We start from the raw sequence: 25,200 nt of genomic DNA, 5'->3' as shown, positions 1-25,200 counted from the left end.
AAAGTCTAGAAGCTAGTTTATCATTATCTCCGTAAAATGCTTCACATTTAACTTTTTCACATTAAAATGTATTATGTCGCATTACGATAGTAGCAATGACCTAATATTATAAATGGGGGGTGGGGGGGGGGGGGGGGGGGGGGGCCGAGTGGTTAAGGTCGCTGACTTCAAATCACTTGCCCCTCATCGATGTGGGTTCGAGCCTCACTCGGGGCTTCGAATTCTTCATGTAAGGAAGCCATCCAGCTGGCTTACGGAAGGTCGGTGGTTCTACCCAGGTGCCCGCTCGTGATGAAATAATGCACGGAGGGGCACCTGGGGTCTTCCTCCACCATTAAAGCTGGAAAGTCGCCATATGACCTATCATGTGTCGGTGCGACGTTAAATCCAACAAAAAAAAAATAAATAATAATATTATAAATATACTATCAAACAAATAAAAAGACCAATATCTTTAAAACGTTTATATTGTTACCTTTTGTCACAGCTATCGCAGCATCTAGATCATCTTCAAATCTTAGTGTCCTACATCTGACGACTAGGACAAGCGGAATATCCATGTATTTCTCAGGACTGCTTGAATGGACGAGCGTTAATCCATATTTTACTGGAACATTAGTCTTCAGGGCCGTGATAAATTTGTTCGTTATATCTCCATTCTCAGGATCAAACAACAATACCTTCGCCAAGAATTTAAAAGGAATAATAGCTTTGTAAACAGCAATCAGCCTATATGTAATTATCTGATACCTCATGGAGTTTAATTATAAACACGTTTCAGTAGTGTTTGAATCAATTCAGAATCCTATATTTTAGTTTAGCACTGACCTGAATAGATAAATGATTATTAACATGTTAAGATAGCTGAACAGTTTTGCAATTTTTCAGACTATAAGAGTATTTTTTTTATTGATTTCATTTATCTGTGGTAAATGTATATAATTAAAGAAAACTGTAATCAGTCACTGAATCAAACATATAACAGTAACTCGTATTCAGAAGTAATCTACTTGCAAAGGAAAAAACTTCGATGTTGCACATTTTTTCTTTCATTCGGCAGCAGCTGTCTATAAACATAAACCGTATTTGTTCTTTTTGTGTTTTTGATAAAACGTAAGTTGACAGACGACATTTGTTTACTGTCGCTAAAGAAGTTATGAAATTTTGTGTCTGCGGGTGAAAGATAATTTAACATATATTGTTTTTCTTATTTCTGTTCAAGGGCAAAAGGATGACGCAGATATGTAATTACAAGGTTTTGAATAATAAATTACATTAATACAACTTACGTTTCTGTCCGCCCTGAAATGATCAAAGTAATAGAAAGAGCATTGAAACTCGAGGGTAAATGATTTGTACGAGGGGCCATATCCCCCATGTATAAATCGTTTACCCGAGAGTTTTAATGTTCTTTCTGTTTTGTATCACAGCCATTCAAATATGGTACTTGTAGGCGTTCCACATTGCCATATACAGCAGTTCAGTGAGTACTTAAAATCCTTGCTTTACAAATGTGTAAAGCCCATGTAAAATAAACCAATGCGAGAGCAGAAAATCAATAAAGTACACTTCACTGTCTACTATTCCAGACACGCTGGCATACTTTTGTATCCAATAGTGCGGTAACTAGAGTGCGGGTATTAAATACCTGCACACTTTTAGTTACCGCACCCTGTACTCAGTGTATACGATTTACCCGCACCAAATTTTTTAAGAAAAAACACCGAGCTATGATACAACAATATATACCTTATAATGTTCATTGCCCACTGAAATGAAATCGGACTGTCAAAGGAATGTTTCAAGTAACATTTGATCAAACTTTGAAATAACATATTATACTTGGTGTGATGCAGTAAATCGTATACATCAGGGGCATTCCATTCCATTCCAGGTTATGGGTAAGGGAGGGCTATGGCTAAGTTAAGGGGATAAACCATTTTGCAACACAGTAGAGTGCGGTAACTAACTGTTCGGGTCTTACCTGCACGGTTAGTTACCGCACTGTTCAGTTTGAAATGAAAATGTTCTTTTTTTTTCAAAAAGAATAAAACATTAGTTTTTCTCAAGTAAAATTGTGGTAGATCTTATTTATATGGATCTGTTTTCAAATGTGAAATCCAGTACAATTTAAGTTCCGTCATAGAATTCATCACGACTTGTATCTTTTCGCTGAATATTAGAAATAAAATGTACAGCCACTAAAATTAATCACACCCGAGCGCGATGTACGACTTGAATTCTTGCATTTTCTCATCCGTTGCCGGTTTCCTTAGCCGTTCATCATGTAGTATATTTAATTTTGAAAAACTGTAACATTTATTTTTTTCAGGTTTAGACATCTGCTGTTTAATTTCACTGACGTTCGTCTCCAAATCTGACGTCACAGGGTCCGTAATGAAGTCCGATCGATGATCGAAATATTCGTCACTCTCGTCAAACACATTATCTGGCTGCAGTGGAATTTGTGATAAAAACATGTTTTCACTACTATTGTCCAGTAATTCATAATATTTTCTTTCCCCATCGTCCGCAACCTGACTTAATATTGAATCAAGACCATCAGATTCCATACTTGATGTACACAAGAAACCAGATTTGTGTTATTAGATCTAACTACATTCAAGGATATTTGTCTCAGGAAGGCATGAACTGAAATGACCGCTGCACGACAGGTGAAAAGGGGAAAATTTGACGACTGTTATCAGTAGGTTAATTTTTTTTCCGCGGTTTATACTACTTTTGCAGCAGGAGAGTAGTTTGAGTGCAGGACGTAATGCTGTTTTAACCATTTGCATAAATATTAGGTATACCTGCCAATATTGATTTTCATTCGCTATGATACAAAAAAGTCTTAAAACATCATAAAACATCATAAGGTATCGACTTTTTCTCGGGGGCTTAGCCCCCCTCCGCCCTCGAATTAATCAAATACCCTTGTGTTTCGTTCTCTATCTGTTATTTAACCTTTCCATTATAAAATATTAGGTATCTTTATCATTGTTTTCCTAGTGCATTTATTACATGATTACAGGCAGTAATAGGAAAACTTAAAACAGTCCTTAAAACACTATTCCTAACAAACATCAGCAAGGGGATCTAAACCCATCACAAAAGTGTCATAAGATAAATTTTATACTGAATATGGCTCAAGTTGTTGGATTGAAACTCTTTAAGGGAGACCGTCCACCAATTAGCAACGTTCAAAACGATATAAGGACTTTTGTAGTCCTCTATAATTCAGTGGTTAGCGCATAGGCTTCAAAAACTGGACAGAATGAATTCGAGTTCCATTGGAAACTGCACTACATACAAATGTTCTCAGGGGCGGAGATCGTTGGCCGTTAATCAGTTTTAACTAAATGCTAAAGGATCAAGGCCTGATCTTCTTATGGCACATATTTAACATGATAAAGAAACCTGAAAAACTTAACAACAAGATGGCTGACATGTTGGATGTCACATCAGTATGGTCACTCATGCGCTCCCTATGTAACTTTGAACTTTAAAATATAGCATCTGAGTAATGTTTCAATTTTCTTTTGTAAAAGATAATAGGTTAGGGTAGATTTCTCGGAGAACAGAGCACCAAAAACACAGAATCAGAGCCACGCATTTGCAAAGTAGTCCCACAACAAAAAGAAGCTGTAATGGAAAAATATTAAACCTGCATGCTTTGATGATATAGTTTGTCACTAACACGAACACAAAAGAGACAAAATTGAGTCATTTAATACTTCATGATACTTTTGACTATACATATATGAATTTCCCTTGAAGAAAACGACTCAAAGAGGTATTGTGTGAAGCAGGGGAGCATTTTGATGTAATAGCCTGAGTTTTTGTATATACTAAAGGCGGTTTAATTCTAAGATACGATATTGAGATAAAAATGTTTGCAGTTCAGACATGGAAAACACTGAATCTGAAAATAAACATATCGCTCACCTGTTATCATTGCACTTAACGACAAGAAGGTCAAAAAATCATAATATCATAAAGATCAATCAAAAGAATCATGAGAAAATATAGTTGAAATTTTCCTAAAGGTACAGATATGTCAAAATACACCTATAATTAGAGGTACCATCCATGTTGTACCACAAAAAAGTGGTCTTAGTTTTTCCCTACGGCCAATAATAAAAAAGTTACTAAATAAGCTATTTATAGTAACATATAAAAAGGAAGTAATTAAAACATAATTATTGTAAGCGAACAAAAGAAGGATCTGCGAATTAAAAAAACAAGAGCACTGCAATGCAACGCAAATGCAGAGCAATAAACACACAAAACAAAGTCATATGACCTTTGACCCCTAAGTGTGACCTTGATCTTGAAGATCCGAAACATGCACTCTGCACATCGTTTCGATGAGGTGAACATTTGTGTCAGGTTTCTTTGAAATCCTTCAAGGGGTTCAAGAGTTACAGAGTGGAAGGGAAATTGCTAACCAACCAACAGACAGACAGACGGACGCCGAGGCGATAACATAATACGTCCCTTAGGGCGTATAAAAAAGAACCAAGATCTTAGGGTGACACAAGTTTTATGCAAGTTTGATTAAATTCAAATCATAAATGAAGCTGCTATTGTGCAGACAATGTCAAGATAGCTAATTCTGGCCCTATCAGGGGCCATAACTCTGGAACCCATAACAGAATTCGGTCAGTTCAAAAAGGGAACCAAGTTGTGTGCAAGTTTGGTAAAAATCAAATCATAAACGACGCTGCTATTGTGTAGACAAGGTCATAATAGCAGCTAATTTTGGCCCTTTCAGGGGCCATAACTCTGCAACCCATTAAGGGATCTGGCCGGTTCAAGAAAGGAACTGAAATATTATGGTGAAACAAGTTTTGTATAAGTTTGATTAAATTCAAATCATAAATAAAGCTGCTATTGTGCAGACAAAGTCAAAATAGCTAATTTTGGCCCTTTCAGGGGCCTTAACTCTGAAACCCATAAAGGGATCTGGCCAGTTCAAGAAAGGAACCAAGATCTTATGGTGATACAAGTTGTGTGCAAGTTTGGTTAAAATAAAATCATAAGTGAAACCACTATCGTGCAGACAAGAAATTGTAGACGGACGACGGACGAAGGGCGATCACAAAAGCTCACTCTGTCACTACGTGACAGGTGAGCTAAAAAAATGAAAATGCAGATTAACCTAATGAATATTCAGATTCCCCATTCAAATATGTATTTATCAATTGAGTTTTGTCAGGTTTAGAGAAGCTAATAAAACTTCACGAATGATATAAGGAATGAAGAATTTCAAAGGCACACGTTGTCTTGATAAGTGAAACATTCCTCTCAAGTTTCATAAATTTACGTCCAATGGTTTAGAAATAATGATCAAAGACAAAGTCTGAGGATCAAGCTCTGACCTTCAGCTTTAGACAAGAATATTGTCTTGAAAAGTGAAACAAACCATACGTGTTTCAAAAATATCATTTATTGTGTTTAAAAGATATGGACTGGACAAGTATCAAAGGCTCAAATATTATACCTTCAGGTGTGACCTTGAAATTTGGCTGTATGTGGTCTCTTAATTGCTGAGGTTTCATATAATTATAACCTTCATAGAGTTATGAAAATATGGACTGGGTAGGGATCTACGTTGCAAACTTAAATTATGACGAAGGATGAAGGAGTGGTACAGATGGGAAAACTATTCCTTCGAAACACATCATAATTATTATTCATTCGGTTTAGAATATATTGACCGGACACGAAATCGGACAGACGAGCTGATTGCGGGACAATATGAAATCTTTATCCCTATGAGAGATAACTTATCAATGTTAGTAAGCTCCACATTGAACAAAAGATCTTTAAGAAAACTCAAAGGTTAACATCCGACTTTCAAAGTTAGAAATTGTCAGATTGGATTCCGTTTGTATTTGTAAAATGGACAAGCGTTTACTTTTCGTTTACATAAGTTATTTCTTCTTTCCGTGCTACCTCACTTTGTTCACTTGTGATACCATTATATTGTTATTTTCTATTTATTTTTCTTACATTTGTTCAGATGGACCAAGAAAGAGGGAATCAATTAAGAAAGCTTTGAAATTGGGAGAATAACATGTACTCCCTCTGAATTCTTGCAAAATTTGACAATAATCTAAATTTGGATATCCGGCACATTTAAAACAGTTTCGAATAAAAATACAATAATGTTCTGGTAGAATTGTTTTCAAATTCAGTCAAACTTGCTCGATAAGCCATGTTTAATAAGAGACCATTTGCATTAACAAATCACTTTTTCAGTTTCTTTCTGTGATATTAATGAACAAATTGTATTATATTAAGCGACCATGTTTTGCCTTTGATTGTCTCTTAATACAAGTTCTTAACTTTTATATTTAATGCAACAGTAGTAGCAGTATATGTATGGACATGTATTACATAAGCAGCATCGTGAATTGTTGACACTTTGCTGTCTCAGCAACACAATATTTCTTTTGTTATACTTTTCAGGTTAGAAACATAACAGAAAACACTTCAAAATGTTTTCTGATCTCAACAGACGCTGATATAGTAAATGTAAGCCAAAGGAAAACAATCACAACAGTTGAAACCAATTACTTTCCGTTATATCTCTATACAACTAGATTGTTGGTAGCTTGGAAAGGACTTAAATAGAGCAACAGTGTAAAGAAATATAAATATATTCTTATTACTAACGTTAATTATGAAATTTCAAGTAATTGTGTAAGCTAGAACTAAATTATCCTGAATGAGCCGTACTTATGCACTGCTGCACATTGAAATTAAAACTTAGAAAATTCTGAATGACATTTAGTTGTTGGGTAAATAAAAGTTTTCTTACCGAGTACAAAAAGAAACTATTCGAAATGAACAAAGATTGATACTTGCTTTCCAAACAAGCCATGTCCTTGGAATCTGCGTTTTTCTTCCTCTTGGAAATACTCGTTCGGTGCCTCAAGGTGGCCACGACAATAAAGTGAACTGGCTTGGTTTCACTCAGTTTGGCCATCCATTTGTCTATAAAGAGAGTCTTATTCAAAAATTAATTTTAAAATGTCTGAATGAACCGTTTTTAATCCACATTATACAGTCAGCTATATTACACATAACAATACCGCCTGGTCTAGTTTATTTTCGATGTGAATGTCTAGTCCATAAATTCCAAATTTATATAGTTCTTATTGCGTATACAACAAAAGAAGCGCGGTGTATTGTTCAGACCAATGCGCCACGCTAATGTCAGATCCCGAATTTCAAATATTAAGTGTAGCAACAGAGCAACAGTACGCAAAAATGACTAGAATTTATAAGCAGGATAATTGCATTATTAGGCATGGCAAGAATAACAAATTTAAACTGATATTTGACCTTGCATAATGTTATGTTTTAATGAGATTTCTGGTTGAATAAAAACAAAATATTAATCTGCATTTGTGTGACTGGGATGAAATGATATCTTTGCATATTTTACGTATTTTGTTGAAATGAAATACATAAATGTACTGCTGGTATTATTAAAGATATTGCCAATAATGTTGAGGCGCGTTAGTTATCAGATTAGTGTATATTATGAAGATAAATTTTAAATTCTATAAAGAAATATTATGCTTACATATTATGTGTGAAGAATACCAGTTATTCATTATGGTTGAGTTGATTCTGCTGTCGGACAAAGCCTTCATCGTTTAACATCGACTAATACTATCAAAGATAATTGGTTTGCTTATAATTGCAGTTTGAAAACAACCAGTGAGACAGGAGCCCACATGTGTATTCTTCCAGCCATAAGCACTTGTTCAGTGCAATTCTTTGTCATTAATGTAAACACTTCTGTACAGTTTGACGAAGGACTGCCGTTTTTGTAGAATTTCTATTAGAAATGGTAAAGTCTTGTACAAAACGACCCCTGACCACGTTTGCATCAAAATGTAAGTCTGACACTGTCAAGCAAAAACTTTTTCTCCGTAATCGGAGATTTTTCATTGCAAGCATACAAAATAATCAACCAAAAATCATCCCAACGTAGTGTGCGGTGGATACAGTTGCAACGCATTACGGTGGATCTTGTTTCTTTAATGTTCGCTATTGACTTTAAATTGGAGTAAACAGCATTTTCCCAGAATTTTGGTAGGGCCATGAAATCACTTTGACATTAGATAGCGACAGAAACTGTATAGAATAAATATGATGTTGATTTGCACATCCGTAAATACATAATATCAAGTGACAATATTAATTTTCTGATTTGATCACATGTGACTTTTGCATCGTATGATAAACTAACTTGACTTAAGTACAATGCTATTACTAATAGGTAGCATACCTTAACAAAATGCCATTGAGCAGCTGTGTTACTGGACTTTTTACAAGTAGGCAAATCACCTCTCCTTCAACAATATCCTTTTATTTTTAGACGTTTACCACAGGATCTTAGTGACAAGATGAGATTATTTGATTGCCCTTCGTCCGTCGTCCGTCAGTCGTCTTTCCGTCCGTCGTCCGTCCACAATTTCTTTTGAACAAGATAGAGACCTCATTTTCAACAGATTTTAATCCCCGAAAGAGCCAAAATGTTCACCTTATGAACATGATAGCAGTGATATTTTACTTTCGACTTTAACTACATTTAAGCACAATAAGATCTCGGTTCCTATTAAAAAAGCCCGATTCCATCATATGTTCAAGAGATACAATCTGACTAAAGTAACTGATCTTGTAAACGAAGATCTGAGAACGACCCATTCACATTCGTCTTCTGTATATTTTGGATTTCCAATATTGCTTTTTTATTTTCGCAAATCTATTTTTATTTGAACCAATCAGACGACTTGTTCGAATGTCAAAGAGTAAGAAAAATTTACAGTTAGTCCAAGGTTCGAACCCGGGACCCCTCGCTAACAGAGCAACTGCCCTACTGACTGAGCTAACTGGCTACCTGACCTCTTACGACATAAGAATTGTAGATATCAAAAACCAAGCCTTTTTAAGCGTGCAGAATGTTGTAAGTTAGCTTTTGATTGGCTAGCGGAAGGGTCGTCAGAACGAGGTTATCAATAGCTCGTGTTCAGATTCTAAGCGTAGCGTAATAGGATATGTATTGTGCTATTTTTTAACCTGTTAAATGTGCATACGTTACACGCTCTGTGCATTCGATATTATAATATTCGGCCCACCTTCGGTGCTGTCCGTATGTTTTACAGAAAGAAATTTTGGTTAGGTGTCCACATTTCATCATTAGTATTGTAAGTGAAACACGTACTCGTCGTTCTTTCTTTCCGTATACTATACGGAATGCACCGAGTATGAACCGAAGATTAAAATATTCTGTGCACCTCCCATGTAATCAATATGCATTTGACAGTTCAGTAAAATAGTACAATACTTTAGTCAGATTGCAAGAGATACTACCCCTGAAAGGGGCAAATTTTCTGTTCTGGCCCTCTCAGCCATATAAGGTTTCATTTATGCTTGGATCTGATACAAACTTGCATATGTGTGCCCAATCACATGATCGCGCTATGTCATTTAAATTTGAGCCCGAAAGTAAAAGTGGAAACGTAAACAAAAATTATAAATCAGGGCGTAAGTTTATTATTCAATATATTGTGTTAATATCATGTACATCGTCCGAAACCTATTTGAAAGTGCTAGCCCCGTTACTACAATCGTCCCGCCAAAACTGTCTCGTTTTCATTCCTGTTCAACCACTTTCGACAGTATGCACTCAATGTGCAAGTCAATTGAACAGGAATAGCATTAAAACGAAAAGCTTTTGGTGGGGAACTCGCGGGGAAAGCACTTTCAAATAGGTTTCGAATCATATGCACGATATAAACACAATATATAGATTAAAAAATACGCCCTGATTTTCAATTTTTGTTTACCTTTCTACTTTCACTTTTGAGCTCAAAATGACGAAGCGCGATCACGTGATTAGACACACTGTGCATGGAATTCTTATCTTAATAATCTCTAGGTCAAGTTCGAAACTTTGTTATGTGGGGTCAAAAATTAGGTCACCAGGTCAAATCAGAAGAAAAGCCTGTTAACGCCATACGCCACATTTGTAATCTTTATCTTGATGATTGAAAGATAAACTGAGAAACGGAGTACAAATCACTAACAACGGACAAGCAGAAAGAAATGTTACAAAAAATGAAAGACAAAAACTTCATTTTCCTCTGAAAACTGTCACAGGGCCAATCAAATATATTAAGAGACCTTTAACTCCTTGTTCTAGTGCCAAGAGGACGACAAGGAATCAACTCATTTCAGTTATTCTTATTATAACAAATGAAGAGAAACTACAGCTTGGAATATACTTAAATATGCTAAAACATGATTAAAAAAACCCTAAAAAAAATGACTAATGGTTGCAGCATGTGCAGTGTGTTGGAGAATACTCCCCCGCCCCCACCCCAATGCGAACCTGACTTCGATATTATATGGCCAAAACAAACAAAGGGACAGCAGAAACCCTGTCAGTTTGTATATTAGATAAGTTGGTCTGTTCTATGATGTAAAAGTCGCATGTGGTAAGCATTTAATCAAACAATCGATATTGTCAGTTGATATTTTATATATAATAAGGGAAATGAAGAAAACCTTCATGCTTTAATATAAATAATCATAATTTCGTGTGTGCATTCAACAGAACGGAAGTGCTAATCAATAGTATATTATTATTAAACATTAAGTTTCTGTTGCTGTCTGATGTCAAAGTGATTTCATGGACCTACCCATATCAAAATCCCAGGAAAAAGCTGTTTACTTAAGTTAAAAGTCCATAACAAACATTAAAGAAACAAGATCCACCGTAATGCGTTGCAACTGTACCCACCGCACACTGCGTTTGAATCATTTTTGGTCGATTTTTTTCATATGTTTGTAATGAAAATTCACCTATTACAAAGAAATAGTTTTAGCTTGACAGGGCCGTACTTACGATTTGCTGCAAACGTGCTCAGGGGTCGTTTTGTACAAGATTTTACCATTTTTAATGGGAATTCTACTAAAACGGCAGTCCCTCGTCAAACTGTACAGAAGTGTTTACATTAATGACAAATAATTGCACTGAACAAGTGTTTCTGGTTGGAAGAGTACACATGTGGGCTCCTGTCTCACTGGTTGTTTTCAGTCAAACGTGAAAAGGTCATTAGAAAACGTACCGATGACAGCATAAATGTAGTCAGTCGGCCATATTTCTCCACCGCTTCTGCGACGAATCCTCCACCGCCGCTGCGTTGGAACCACCGCTTCTGCGAAAGCTATGGCCAGTGTGGAGTACTCAGCACAAAAATGTTCCTATTCATGTGATACAGTCAGATAGAGAATAACGGTGCAGTGTTGTGAAGTGTATCGAAGTGGTAGAGTAGAGTGTCTGCCTTAGGTGTGAGATGTCCTGGGTTCGGGTCCCAGCCAGAGCGTAAATGTTTGCATTCTGTTGCAGCATGTATTAGAAGGTTATTGACCTAATACAAATGCTCTTTCTTTTTAGCGAACTGTATACTGGATTTTTTTTTTATAATTTATTTTTCAATCTTCATACATTTACAAAATATGATGACATGGACAAATGTTTTTAACAATAGATATAAACATGTATTTAATGGTCATCTAAATAAACAAACATTTGTAGTATTAGATGTCAAAGAAGATTTTTTAATATATTTTTTTAAGTGAAAAATTAGAAGAAAAAATTTAATGTAAGAAAAAAAAGTTAAACAAGAGGACCATGATGGTCCTGAATCGCTCACCTCTTCCCACATGACCCAGTCCTGAGTATGACGCCGTTTTTTCCACCATTTGACACAGTGACCTAGACATTATAAAGACAAAAATTCTGACCAATTTTCATGAAGATCCATTGAAAAATATGGTCTCTAGAGAGGTCACAAGGTTTTCCCATCATTTGACCCACCGACCTAGTTTTCGAAGGTACGTGACCCTGTTTTGAACTTTACCTAGATATCATCAAGGTGAACATTCTCACTAATTTTCATGAAGATCTCATGAAAAATATGGCCTCTAGAGAGGTCACAAGGTTTTTCTATTTTTATACCTACTGGCCTAGTTTTTGACCGCACGTGACCCAGTTTCAAAACTGATCTAGATATCATCAAGGTGAACATTCAGATCAATTTTCATGAAGATCCATTGAAAAATATGGCCTCTAGAGAGGTCTAAAGATTTTTCTAATTTTAGACCTACTGACCTAGTCTTTAACCGCAGTTGACCCAGTTTCAAACTTGACCTAGATATCATCAAGATGAACATTCAGACCAACTTTCATACAGATCCCATGAAAAGTATGGCCTCTAGAGAGGTCACAAGGTTTTATATTATTTGACCTAGTTTTTTAAGGCACGTGATCCAGTTTCAAACTTGACCTAGATATCATTAAGGTGAACCTTCTGACCAATTTTCATGAAGTCCCATTCAAGGGTATGGCCTCTAGAGAGGTCACAATGTTTTCCTATTTCAAGACCTACTGACCTAGTTTTTGATCGCAGTTGACCCAGTTTCAAACTTAACCTATATATCATCAAGATAAACATTCAGACTAACTTTCATACAGATTCCATGAAAAATATGGCCTCTAGAGAGGTCACAACGTTTTTTCATTATTTGACCTACTGGCCTACTTTTTGATGGCACGTGACCCACTTTCGAACTTGTCCTAGATATCATTAAGATGAACATTCTGACCAATTTTATGGAGATCCATTCACAAGTATGGCCTCTAGAGAGGTCACAAGGTTTTTCTATTTTTAGACCCACTGACCTAGTTTTTGACCGCACATGACCCTGTTCGAACCCGACCCAGACATCATCAAGATGAACATTCAGGCAACTTTCATACAGATCCCATGGAAAATATGGCCCCTTGAGAGGTCACAAGGTTTTTCTATAATTTGACCTACTGACCTAGCCTTTGACGGCACGTGACCCACCCCCGAACCTGACCTGGATATCATCAAGATGAACATTGAGACAAACTTTCATACAGATCCCATGAAAAATATGGCCTCTAGAGAGGTCACAAGGTTTTTCTATTATTTGACCCATCGACCTTGTCTCCGACAGCACGCGACCCACTTTTGAACCCGACCAAGACATTACTAAGGCGAACACTCCGACCAATTCCCATGAAGATCTCGTGAAATATATGGCCCCCAGAGAGGACACAAGGTTTATTCTATTTTGACCCACCGACCTAGTCCCCGACCACACGCGACCCAGCCTCGAACCCGACCCAGACATCATCAAGATGAACGTTCAGACCAACTTTTATACAAATCCCATGAAAATTTGGCCTTTAGAGAGGCCACAATGTTTTTCCATTATTTGACCCACCGACCCAGTCTTCGAAGGCACGCGACCCAGTTTCGAACTTGACCCAGACATCATCAAGGTGAACGTTCTGACCAATTTCATGAAGATCCTGTGAAATATATGACCTCTAGAGAGGTGACAAAGTTTTTCTATTTTTAGACCTACTGACCTAGTTTTTGAGGGCACGTGACCCAGTTTCGAACTTGACCTAGACATCATCAAGATGAACATTCTGACCAATTTTCCTGAAGATCTTGCTTGTGAAACATATGGCCTCTAGAGAGGTCACAAGGCTTTTCTATCTTTAGACCTACTGACCTAGTTTTTGACGGCACGTGACCCAGTTTCGAACTTGACCCAGACATTATGAAGACGAACATTCCGACCAACCCCCATAATGATCCCACAAAAAATGTGACCTCCAGAGTGGTCACAAGCAAAAGTTTACGCACGCACGCACGCACGAACGGACGACGGACGCCGCGCGATCACAAAAGCTCACCTTGTCACTTTGTGACAGGTGAGCTAAAAAGTAGATGTATGGGATGTTTAGATCATCTCCAAGTTCATATAATTATATAAAATTGTATTGGTTATTTCTGCTACAATCATGCCAAAAAAAAAATTTGTAGGCACACTTTCTAGAAAGTGTCATTTAATTATATAGATGAAGAGTAAAATATGTAAGATATTTTCTTCTTTTATTTATTATTATAGCCAGCAGCATCTACATTCATACCTCAAAACCAGACCATTTGATATTATGTTTGTTTATTTTGTCATTTGATAATGCAATTTCTTTTTCAAGTTTTATCCTGATTTTAAGATATGATACGAAACTGTCAAAACTGAGTGTCTGTTTTCTATTTTTGATTTGAAATATGTAAGATTTCATTAGAAATATTATAAATTTTATCACATTTTTTCGTTTGACGTTCCTTTCAGCGACACCAAAACTGACTACCTCTAAACTGAATTGTATTTTGAGATCTTTCTTGTCAAGATAAATATGTAGTTTATTCCATAGTTGTTGTACGCAGTTACACTCCCAAAACATGTGTTCTAATGTTTCAACATGCATATTGCAGAAATAACATAAATTTGATTCTGTTTGTATTTAAATAATGATTTGTTAGTTGGGAGAATTCTCATCAGATGTTTGTATTGAAAACTTCTATTTTTGTATCTATTGTTGCTTTCTGCGATTGCATGTATATATTTGACCAACAAGAGGGGTTCTCTGATATAATCGCTGACCATTTCATTTCTGACTTAATTATTTGGTCCGTTTCTTATTTGCGTGTCGTAAAGTAGTTTATTTGGTTTTTTTGTCTTTCCTAATTTATCTATAAGAAATTCACTTCGTGTATAAGAACTATTCTCTTGCTCAAGCACCCATAAACAGTTAGTGGAATGCTTGATATAAGATTGTAGTACTTCAAGAATTGTCTATTTTCTATATTATATAAAAATTTAAATTCGTCAAACTTATAGAAAGCCTTTGTTCTGTAATCAAATAAATGTTCCAAATGCTTTATTCCCTTTTCGTACCAGTCTTTATAGAAAAATGTTTTATTTTCAAGTTTTATGCTTGTGTTATTCCATATTACCTGTTTACTTATGCTTTTATTGTTGTCCTGTGTATTATTATTTACCCAAGCCGCTAATAAATCTTTCAAAAAAATGTTGGATTTACATATAGTATCAATTTCTTTCTGAGAATAATTGCATTCAAATAAAAGTTCTCCTCCAACATTAGATAATAATGTACTATAAAAGATCTTCCATTGTCCCTGGTTACTTTTATCTATCATCCTTCTGATCCAACAAGCTTTTAAAGCATTTATGAAGTAATCTAGATTTATCATTTTTATTCCACCCATTTTGTAGTCCAATATAATAATCTCCCTATTAATTTTATCTGGTTTATTATCCCACAAGAATTTAAACAATTGTGTTTTAATCTCTTTCATTACTTCATTTGATGGGTTTGGTAACACTGCAAGAGGGTAAATTAGTTTTGGTAATGCTAATGATTTTATAACAGTTACTTTTCCAAGTAGTGTTAGTTTTTTATGTTCCCATTGTTTTAAACAGTTAGTAAAATTTTGAATCTTAGGTATCAGGTATAACGTTATGCTGTCTTTTTTTATCATTTGTAAATATCATTCCTAATGTTTGAGCTGACTCAGATGTCCAATTAAACATTTTATCTTTACAGTAATAGATGTTTGTATCTTTTAATGATCCTATCCTTAGTATGTTAGTTTTGTTAATATTAAGTTTCAATCCAGACACACACTCGAAGTTCGAAATAACATCTATTAGTTGTTCAAATGAATGTTTTGCACCATTATTGATGAAGGTTGCATCATTTGCAAACAGGGATTGTTTTATTTCAACATTATTAACTGTTATGCTTTTAATGATCTCATCAGTATCAATATAGTTTGAGAGGATTTCAATGCAAATAATAAATAAGGAAGAGGAAAGAGGACAGCCTTGTCTTACTCCACGTAGTATTAAAAAGGGTTCTGATAGATAGCCATTATTTATTACCATGCTGGTTATATCATTATAAAAACATTTTACCCTCTGTATAAGAGAATCACCGAAATTGAAGTGATTTAAACAGCTTATCATAAAGTTATGGTCTAGTGTATCAAAAGCTTTTTCGAAATCTGCGAAAAGTAAAAGTCCTGGTATTTTATTTTGTTGGGCGAAATCTATTATTTCATATATTAACCGAACATTTTCCCCTATATATCTACCTTTTATGAATCCTGTCTGTGCACTGCTTATGATAGAATTGATAACCTTTTTTTATCCTGTTTGCTATGGCTTTAGTGGCAATTTTGTAATCTACATTTAATAAACTTATAGGGCGCCAGTTACTTAAAATTTGTGTGTCTTTTTTTGGTTTCGGCAAAAGCGAAATAATACCTTGTTTCTGTAAACTAGTGAGATGTCCAGTGTTATAAGAGTAGTTAATAGATTGAATAAAGTACGTTTTAATCTCTGTCCAAAATATTTTATAAAATTCAACAGACATGCCATCTGAACCTGGACTTTTTTGATTCTTCATCTCCTTAAGAGCTTCAAAACATTCAGTTTCGTTTAATATCCCTTCACTTTTTTTTCGTTTTCATTTAAAGTTCGCAATTTGGGTCTAAAGAAATCATAATCGCATGTTTTGGATTCTTTTTTGTTATATAGCTGTTTATAGAATTCTGCTTCTGCCTTTAAAATTTCATTTTTAAAAGTTATTTCTTTATCTTTGATTTTCATTTTGGATATTGTTTTTTTTGCGTTTCTTTTTTCTCAGGCTGCAAAATATTTTGTATTTTTTTCATTTCCTTCAATACTTACTGCTTTTGCTCTGATCAACATTCCATTAATTCTGTTATCAATGATTTGATTTAATTCCTGCTGTTTTTTGTCAAGTTCTTCCTTTAAAGCTTTTTAATTAATGCTATTATTACTTTCGCTCAAAATCTTTTCCTCCAATACTTCTATTTTTATGTTTATTTCTTTTTCAATTTTATTTTCTTCTCGTTTTCTATAGGTGGAATATTTTATTGTTTGATTTTTTATAGTGCCTTTAATGACTTCCCATAGAATGTTTGGGTTTGCGTCCTTATTAATTATTAGGGTTTCTCGAATGGCATTTCTTATTATTGTTTGATATTCTTTTTCAAGTAAAATGCTATTGTTTAATTTAAAATAACCAGTGCCTTTTTTGTGTTAATAAAATCCAATTCTAGTTCAACCAATGAATGGTCTATTTGGTAGCCTGGTTGTATAGTGCAATTTTTGACATAGTGGAGATGATTGGAATTGTGTTTGAATGCCATGTATATTGTAATTTTGATGGATTACATAATCTCCAAATATCTATTAAGGTTCCAATGTTAATGATATCATTTATTTTCTGTCTGCAGTTTTTATGGCTATCAATCCTTCCATTTCTTTTGTCAATATTTGTATTCAAAATGGTGTTAAAATCACCACCAATTATAAAGTCTTCCTCTAATTTTTGACTAATTTATTTCTCAATAATAGTAAAAATATCAGCTTTATCCTCATTTGGCCCATATACATTCATAATATTAATTTGTTTTTCGTTTATAACCATGCTAACAATAATCAATCGCCCTTCAAGTAATTCATGATATGTTAAAATATCTCCTGTAAAGTTACGATTAAAAAGGATTGCTACCCCTTCACTTCTGTTTTTGTCTCCACTAAAGATAGGATTTTCCATTCCATTCCCTTTTCCATTTTTCAGCTATAACTGTAGATGAATATGTTTCTTGTAATAAGCAGATAGAATATTTTTTAGATTCTAAATATTGAAACACTTGTTGCCTTTTCCTAAAATTTCCTAATCCTCTTACATTGATTGAGCAAATCCTAACCGTCTCGAAATTTAGTGAGTTGTTTTTTTTGATAGTAGAGAGTTTGAGATTTCAACCTTCGCCTTCCCCTTCAACGTCTCTTGCGAAGTTAACGTATGAAGTTGAAGTTCGATTAAAATTCCTTGAGATTTCAAACATTAGAATGAACCTTACTTCTTTTAATCCGCCAATTCAATTTATCCGTAATTATGATCGTTTTTTTCGTGCATTTTGATACCAATTGTCCGAAAGGGCATGAATTTTACAAGAGGTTTTAAAAATGAAAAGAATGAAAATTAAATGAAAAAAAAAACAACATTTCAATTAATATAATCATCGCACGGATATTAGAGCGATTACCTAAAAAAACAACAAAAAAAACAAAAACAGAAATCACGATAAAACAAAGTGAACAATGTAAAAACTCGTTAGTGTTGCTCCAAACATTTAGGTTTTGTACAAAATTATGTCAGTATAGTCAGTATACAATACACTAGTCCCAATCCGTGACTCTAGTTACCTCCCCTGACGGTCCGTCCATTGCGAATCTCGTTTCTTTAGATTTTTGTTGCTATTGTGTATTTGTTTAATTTGTAATGTATGCAACATTTTGTTTACTTTTACACTTTGATTAATCTGACCTATTAGATACTGGCACGTAGTAATTTATCAGACTGAAATGAAATGAAAGTTATAATTACGTCATGAGTTGGACTAATATAGGACGTGGAATGTTTTCTTAACGTTGTAATGGAAAGAATCGCGTGACGTCCATGGCGTCCACGCGCACGTTGCGACAACAAGTTGACGTCATTTTCGCGGAAAATATTAATGCGCGTCAGTTTGATTTGTTTATTGCATTTTCGGAGAATTTTTTTCCGTATTTTTTCCTGTCTTTCGTGACAGAACGATAATTTAGATATAAATTAATAATTTGATAGTGGATATGTAATAAAAAGGTTATCAACTTTGTATGTGGATATATTGCTCTCGTTCTTTCGCGGACAATATTGCCGCTGCAGAACTCGTGCATATATCCACATACAAAGTTAATAGCCTATTATGATCATATCAAAGTGATAATGACACTCTGTATAAGGCCAAACTCTCAGACAGCACAATATGGTTTTAATATACTGTTTTATAAGTAAAGCATCTGCGGATCCAGGACTTTTTGTTAGAGGGACACCAACATTAAAGAGGGGGTCACCCATTTCAGTGGTGGGAGGGGGCGGGAGGGGGAGGGGGGAGTAGGTAGGGTCACACCGAGTTTCAAGACTGACTTTCTTTGTAAAATGTAAGAATCAAAGGGGGAATTAACCCACAATGTCTCTCTGCCAGGCTCTGGTTCCGTGCATTTAAAAAATGGAGTTATCCCATACGGCTAACAGGAAAAGTCTCTCATCATGATATCATAAATCTGAAATTGTCTGATACTTCAAAAGAATTTTCCGTCTAACTAGTACCATTTTATGTTTATAATTAAAACGCAATTGTCGTATTAAGTGTCCGACAGAAACAGATTGGTTTTATTTGGATGTGAAAATAAAATGTTCCACCAAATGATAATCGCGCGTAATTATTTATTTTTCAAGTAAAATAACTGTCATGCTATGTGCCTCCATCCAGATTTCAGTCTTTGATGCCGAGTATGTGGACAGAGTAGGTGTAAAAAGAATGAAGTTTCGACTTTCGTGATATCACATCTTCGGACGTTCAAAACTTCACTTCATACGACAAAAAGACCCATCTGGTATAATCGATACCGCCTGGGGACACAAATATGCCGTAGAAGTTAAAGTTTGAACAAAATCTCAAAGTTTCTCAAAATCAGTTGATAACTTTATACTTCCAGGTTCAATTCAATGTATTTAGTTAAAATCATTAGCCATACAAAACTTCATTATTCTTATACCTATTGATAGTGTTTCGCATCAAATTTAGTCTAATTAAATATATATATAATCAAATAACTTAATAAGCAGAAATCCTGAAACTAAGCTTTTTATTTCGCATAGTAATAAAGCGAAGTCTTAGGCTTACGTGATATTACATGGAAAACTTTAGTAGCAACGTGTGATTTAAATAAAATACACGCATGTCGGTGACGTTTTACCCAAAATATATATGAGAGACGTTGAAGGGGAAGGCGAAGTTTGAAATCTCAAACTCTCTAGTTACGCGTTTGGATAGAGGATCCCCGAACTGTATACTGGATTATTGTTTAGCAATCCAGATCTATGTTTCGAGGGTTCAAAGGTAAAAGGTAATAAATGCCATTTCAACATTTTGGGAAAAACGCAAAAAACATAAATTTTAGTAAAACTTTTATTTCCGAAAAAAATACATACACAAATTTGATTTTTCTATATTTCTTGACTATTTTGAATCATATCTTGTAAATTTTTCCTTGCAGGGTATGATTTGCAAACGATAACTAGTGTTTGTTAAGAAATTATAAGATGAAATAGTGGCATTGTACAGAGGTAAAAAGTTCTAAGTGTACTTAGATCCTGACTAACAACAATTTCGGAAAGGTAAAAGTTGATAACTGCACTTAGCACTTTTTTACCTTTGAAGTGGTATCAATGAAAGTTCTAAATAAATTGTGGTAAAAGGTGTTAAGTGCACTTACTGCCTTTTACCTCTGTGAATTATTAAGATGTTGTTATAATTGTTGCGATATAATTATGTCACTGCTTGGTACAACGTTCCATAATGTCATTAAGAACACAAAACGTAATAATAAACTTAAACTTGTACACAACCTAATGCTTCTCATTCACAGAAATATTTCCCAACTAAAAGTATTACTTTCTAACTACATGATTATTAGCTTATTAGAAACATACCCACAAAAACCTTACACATACTGAAGTTTTACATGGTTTAATTGTACAGTGTAATTGAAATGTATATTATCAAACTTGTGAGGTCAAACAAACACCAATACTGTTGTACACCAGTAATAATAAAGTCAATTACTCAAAAACACCTCATTCAAATAAAGTTTCATAATGTTTAAAAATTTAATTTTAATATTATCAGGCAGAACTTATCAATTCCAAGGGCATGCCATTCACACAAATCTCTGACAGAATGGTTGCCGGTTTGACATCAGTCATCCAACTGGATGGGGGAACTATTGTTCCTAAATTTAATGAACTTCACAAGTCGTCTTCACTCTCACTAACAGAAGGTAACGGAAGTTAGTCCTTCACAGATTTGCTGCAGGGCAATGAAAGATAGTATGATTCATATTCTTTTGGAATTGTCCCTGAAGCAACAAGTGACAACAGATCTGCCTTTTTTTGCAGTGGATATTGGAAGCCTTTTTCTGTAAGCCTTTCATGGCGCCTTGAGAGATTTCTCTTTGCTTCTGCTCTTTTTCTTGATCAACTTTATTTCTTTGAAATCACTTGGATCAAATCCATAGTTCAAAACTACTTTGATCACTGTCTTTGCGAACTTGTATCCATTTTATATTCAGCCAATTAACACATTCCCCATAAACGTTGGTTTTCATGGAGCCAAAGTTCTGGTCTTTATATCACTTGTAGCCTGTGACGACGGTGTAGTTTATGGGAACGACAAGATATGGCTGCTTGCGCTTGCTAATGTTATTACTGTTTCCCGTTGAGATGGAACATGTACATTTGTTAGGCTTTTTGCATGCTCGATAGAAGCATGTTTGGAATTGCATTCCATTTCAGAATGGCCGCTTTCGAGAAACTTTTGATTTATAATTTTGAGATGGAGAATTTCTTGAAATCAGTGAACTAAGCAGCTTGCTACAAACTGATTGCAATTTTGTCCCCCAACACGTATCACTGTATAGTGTCACTTCTTCAATACCAGACATCTTACTTGCAACAGAATTCACATACAAGAACACACATGTTCCTACTTCGCATGAGCCTCGTTTCCCTTGCGTCTCGTCCCACAGATAACATGACCCATTTCCATCCCCAAGATTATAGAATGACACATAATAACAACATAGATTTCTCTTCTAATAACTTTCTCCAATTATACTGCACGGTGTTGTGAGTACAACCTGGAGATTAAATGCTGACGCAGAAAATTTTGGATCTTTCCCTGCTCTTTCTTTATCATTTTCTTTCTCTTTTCTTGCATTTCTTTTCCTTTCGTGGTGTGCGTGATGTTTTGTTTTTGTTGCATCATCCAGTTTATCTTCAATCTTCAAAGTGTCACAATGATTACAGACCGGACATTATTCTTTCTTAGGATGAAAAAAAAAGACAAGTTGTTCTCTGTACAAAAGTATTTCTGTACACAGCCTCTGAAACACAGCTTCTGTTTTGTTCTTTGCACTTTTCTACATAAAGTAAGTACATTCGCCTTATACCTAAATCCTATGTTAAATACTTCCAACAGTTGGAAAGCTTTCGATATGCTTTTTTTTTTACAAATGATCTGTGATATTCTGAGGTTTTTTTCCAGGTACTGCTTTCCCTCTCTTGTCATTTCCAACAAATAGCCCCGATGCCTTCTGTTTTATCGCGTTTGCAACTGTTTCTGTGTCAGTATCTAGTGTCTTTAAGAAAAAGTCTTTGCACACTCTCACCCTTTTGTCAACAACAGTGAAGAAAAAAGAATTTGAAAGAGTTCTTTGTTTTGTTCTCCTTTTTGAAATCTTTTCTGGTCAACAAATAAATTGCCTTTGACTTGTATAATCACCCATTGACCATTATGTTGTGAATATTGACTGTGTTTCATCTTCGGTTATGCTCTCGTTGCATTTGAATCTGCACTTAAAGCAATCTTTTGTCTTAACGCTTCTCGCTCTGATTGTTTTTCCAGTTTTACTTGTGTACTCATATCCTTTCGACCGCTGCTCTTTTCTAATATTTGCTTTCCACAATGTCTGTTAACACTACGTTTACGACTCAAACATTTACGTTTAGGACTTACAACAGCCAAGAAATTTCATGGGAAAAAGAGATAGCAGATAGTGCACTGTGGATTGTATGAATGTAATATTCTGTCAGTGGTAAAAGGCAAAGAAGTATAAAATACACAGAATAGCAACTGGCTGTAATCTCGCGTGAGCTCGTGTCAGAGCGTGATTCGGCGTTATATTACTAAAAACAATCATCGGCGAGCATGGAGTTACAATTTGTACCTTTAAAACTACATTTAGAATACATGTTTGCTTCTAAAACAAAATTAGTTTAATGAGAAGTGGTCTTAAGACACGAAGTACAGAGGTTTTTTTTGCCATCGAAAGAAGCGTGGTCATACGGTGATAATTATTTTACCGATGAATAATTGCTTTCGCATACAAAATGGCGCGTGGAGAAAGCGCCACTTCCGGTAACGAGATCTCGTTTTTTTGTCACGGGAGGTTGGCGAGATTTGCTCTATGTGCCTTTCAAGTTGCCAATCTATTTATTTTTATAGCTCTTTGTAAAAGGTAATAAAATCAGTTATTACCTTTTTCGACAACAGATTATTCAGCAACTGTCAAACGGAGGGTAATAAGTACACTTTCAACTTTTTCCTCTACAAAGTTTGTTGAAAAGAAGTTATAACAAAATACCTCTTTGATTTTTGCCCAAATAAGGACTGAAGTTTACTTCAAAAATATTGCCAGATATAAAGGACCCTAAGTACATTTGAAAAATCACAAAATGTCATTTTCGGCCAAAATGACAGTTATCACCTTTTACCTTTAAACCCTCGAATGTTTAATGTAAACTGTCTATTTTTTTGAGAAACGGTACAATGGTACATAATAAGTTGTTCATCATTAAAAACACTAAACTACAAGTTATATACTAAGCAATATAGGTAAGGAAAAAAAAAACTTACAAACTTGGTTTCCTTTATTCCCACATTATAGCATAAAACGAATAAAGGGTGAATTTAAAGTAAGAACATAATGGTCCTCGTGTTCTTAGTCCTAGTTTATAACATTTATATCACAATCATAGTCTGGTCGATAAGATATCAAATTGTTTATCGCAAAAAATAGAAGGTTAAATTGTTTAGTTGTTAATTTTGTTTTCAACTTAAAGTTATTATCCTGGCCAGATAAGATTCCAAAGCGAATGTAATAGGAAGGTCATTTTTCTACAGTAACGCATAAAACTTCCGTTCACAAAGACATTGGCTGGATAATTTTACTTGTAAATTGATAGATTCCGTCGATGGAGACGGATATAAAAATGTTACTTTCGATTTCAGTAGTTAGTTTCATAACATTTTCTTTGTCACTTCTTATTTCCCATAATTCCTACTTCAATTTAGACCTCCAGATATAGTGCAGTGTCCCGTTTATTAATTATCATTGAGCGTAACAAAAACTGTAAAATGATGACCACGCACATATGTACTTAAATTAGAAAGTCTGATTACAAAACTGAAGGCCCCAAACCTCCCCTATAAAAATTCATTGCACAAATGCTTTAGGTTGCATCTATTTCGATATCTTAGTTACGAGGACATGTATGAAGAAATATCAGATCTCGAACTTTGTATTACGTTTTTAATAACAGTGAGTGATAAAACATTTCAGTTGCATATCTTAGATATGGTCAAACCATTTGTACATAAATAGGGATTTGAAATATGCCTAATGCCGATTCTATATCATAATCAGGCCAACTACAGCTTAGTAAATATTTCACAATTGTCATTTATGTAGATGATAACACACTGGTTTATATCTTGGTAAATTATCAACAAATGTTTTAAACACTGTTACAATAAATGGATGCCAGGTTAACTTATTTTGATACTATTTCATGACCTCGGCAGATAAGAAATTTCAGTTATCTTCAAAATATTTATCAGATTTTTGCGGTCAAAAATGTTAACTGTATGTAGTTGCATTAACAGCTCATGTAATCACATACAATTGCATCGTAATCTAATCAATGCAAAATGCAAAGGGTATCTGTAAGGTGTGTTCAGATATAGTGAAGTGTCCCGTTTTTTTATTATCATTGAGCGTAACAAAAATTGCAAACTTGGTGATCACGCATACATGTATTTAAAATTAAAAATGTGATCACTATTACTATGGTCCTAAACCTCCCCTTTAAAAACTGTCATTGCGCAAATGCTTCAGGTTGCATCTATTTCGGAATCCTAGTTAAGAGGACATGTATGAAGAAATATCAGATCTCGACGTTTCAATCGTCCTGATGTTATTACGTTTATAAATACAGTGAGTGATAAAACATTTCTGTTGCATACGCTTGTTTGAAACTCTAGGATATGCTCAAACCATTTGTACATAAATAGGGATTTGAAATCTGCCTAATACAGATTTCTATCTCATAATCAGATCTCCTACAGCTTAGTAAATATTTCACAATTGTCATTCATGTAGATGATATCACACTGGTTTATATCTTGGCAAATTATCAACAAATGTTTTGAACACTGTTGCAATAAATGGATGCCGGGTTAACACATTTTGATACAATTTCATAATTTAGGCGTCAGAAAA

At 34.7% G+C, this 25,200-nt stretch overlaps 1 protein-coding gene across 2 annotated transcripts in view; it reads right to left on the bottom strand.

The window, feature by feature from the left end:
- Positions 1-23,673, bottom strand: part of LOC123547904 (uncharacterized) — a 36,449-nt gene extending 12,776 nt beyond the window's left edge. The window contains exons 1-2 of one of the 2 annotated variants that reach the window (XR_008372402.1): positions 23,556-23,673; positions 6,873-7,005 (exon numbers count right to left, since the gene is read on the bottom strand). Coding sequence is in view for 1 of the 2 variants with exons in the window: in XM_045335153.2 (XP_045191088.2) it covers positions 476-755 (280 nt within the window). In the remaining variant the exon portion in view is untranslated. Of the gene's footprint in view, positions 1-475; positions 906-6,872; positions 7,006-23,555 lie in introns of those variants that run through there. The other variant, XM_045335153.2, reaches the window with a different exon arrangement.
- Between the last annotated feature and the right edge of the window lie 1,527 nt (positions 23,674-25,200).

The sequence above is a fragment of the Mercenaria mercenaria genome, chromosome 9 (assembly GCF_021730395.1).
Source record: "Mercenaria mercenaria strain notata chromosome 9, MADL_Memer_1, whole genome shotgun sequence".
Taxonomy (NCBI): domain Eukaryota; kingdom Metazoa; phylum Mollusca; class Bivalvia; order Venerida; family Veneridae; genus Mercenaria; species Mercenaria mercenaria.
This window is presented reverse-complemented; position numbering and strand designations above follow the sequence as displayed.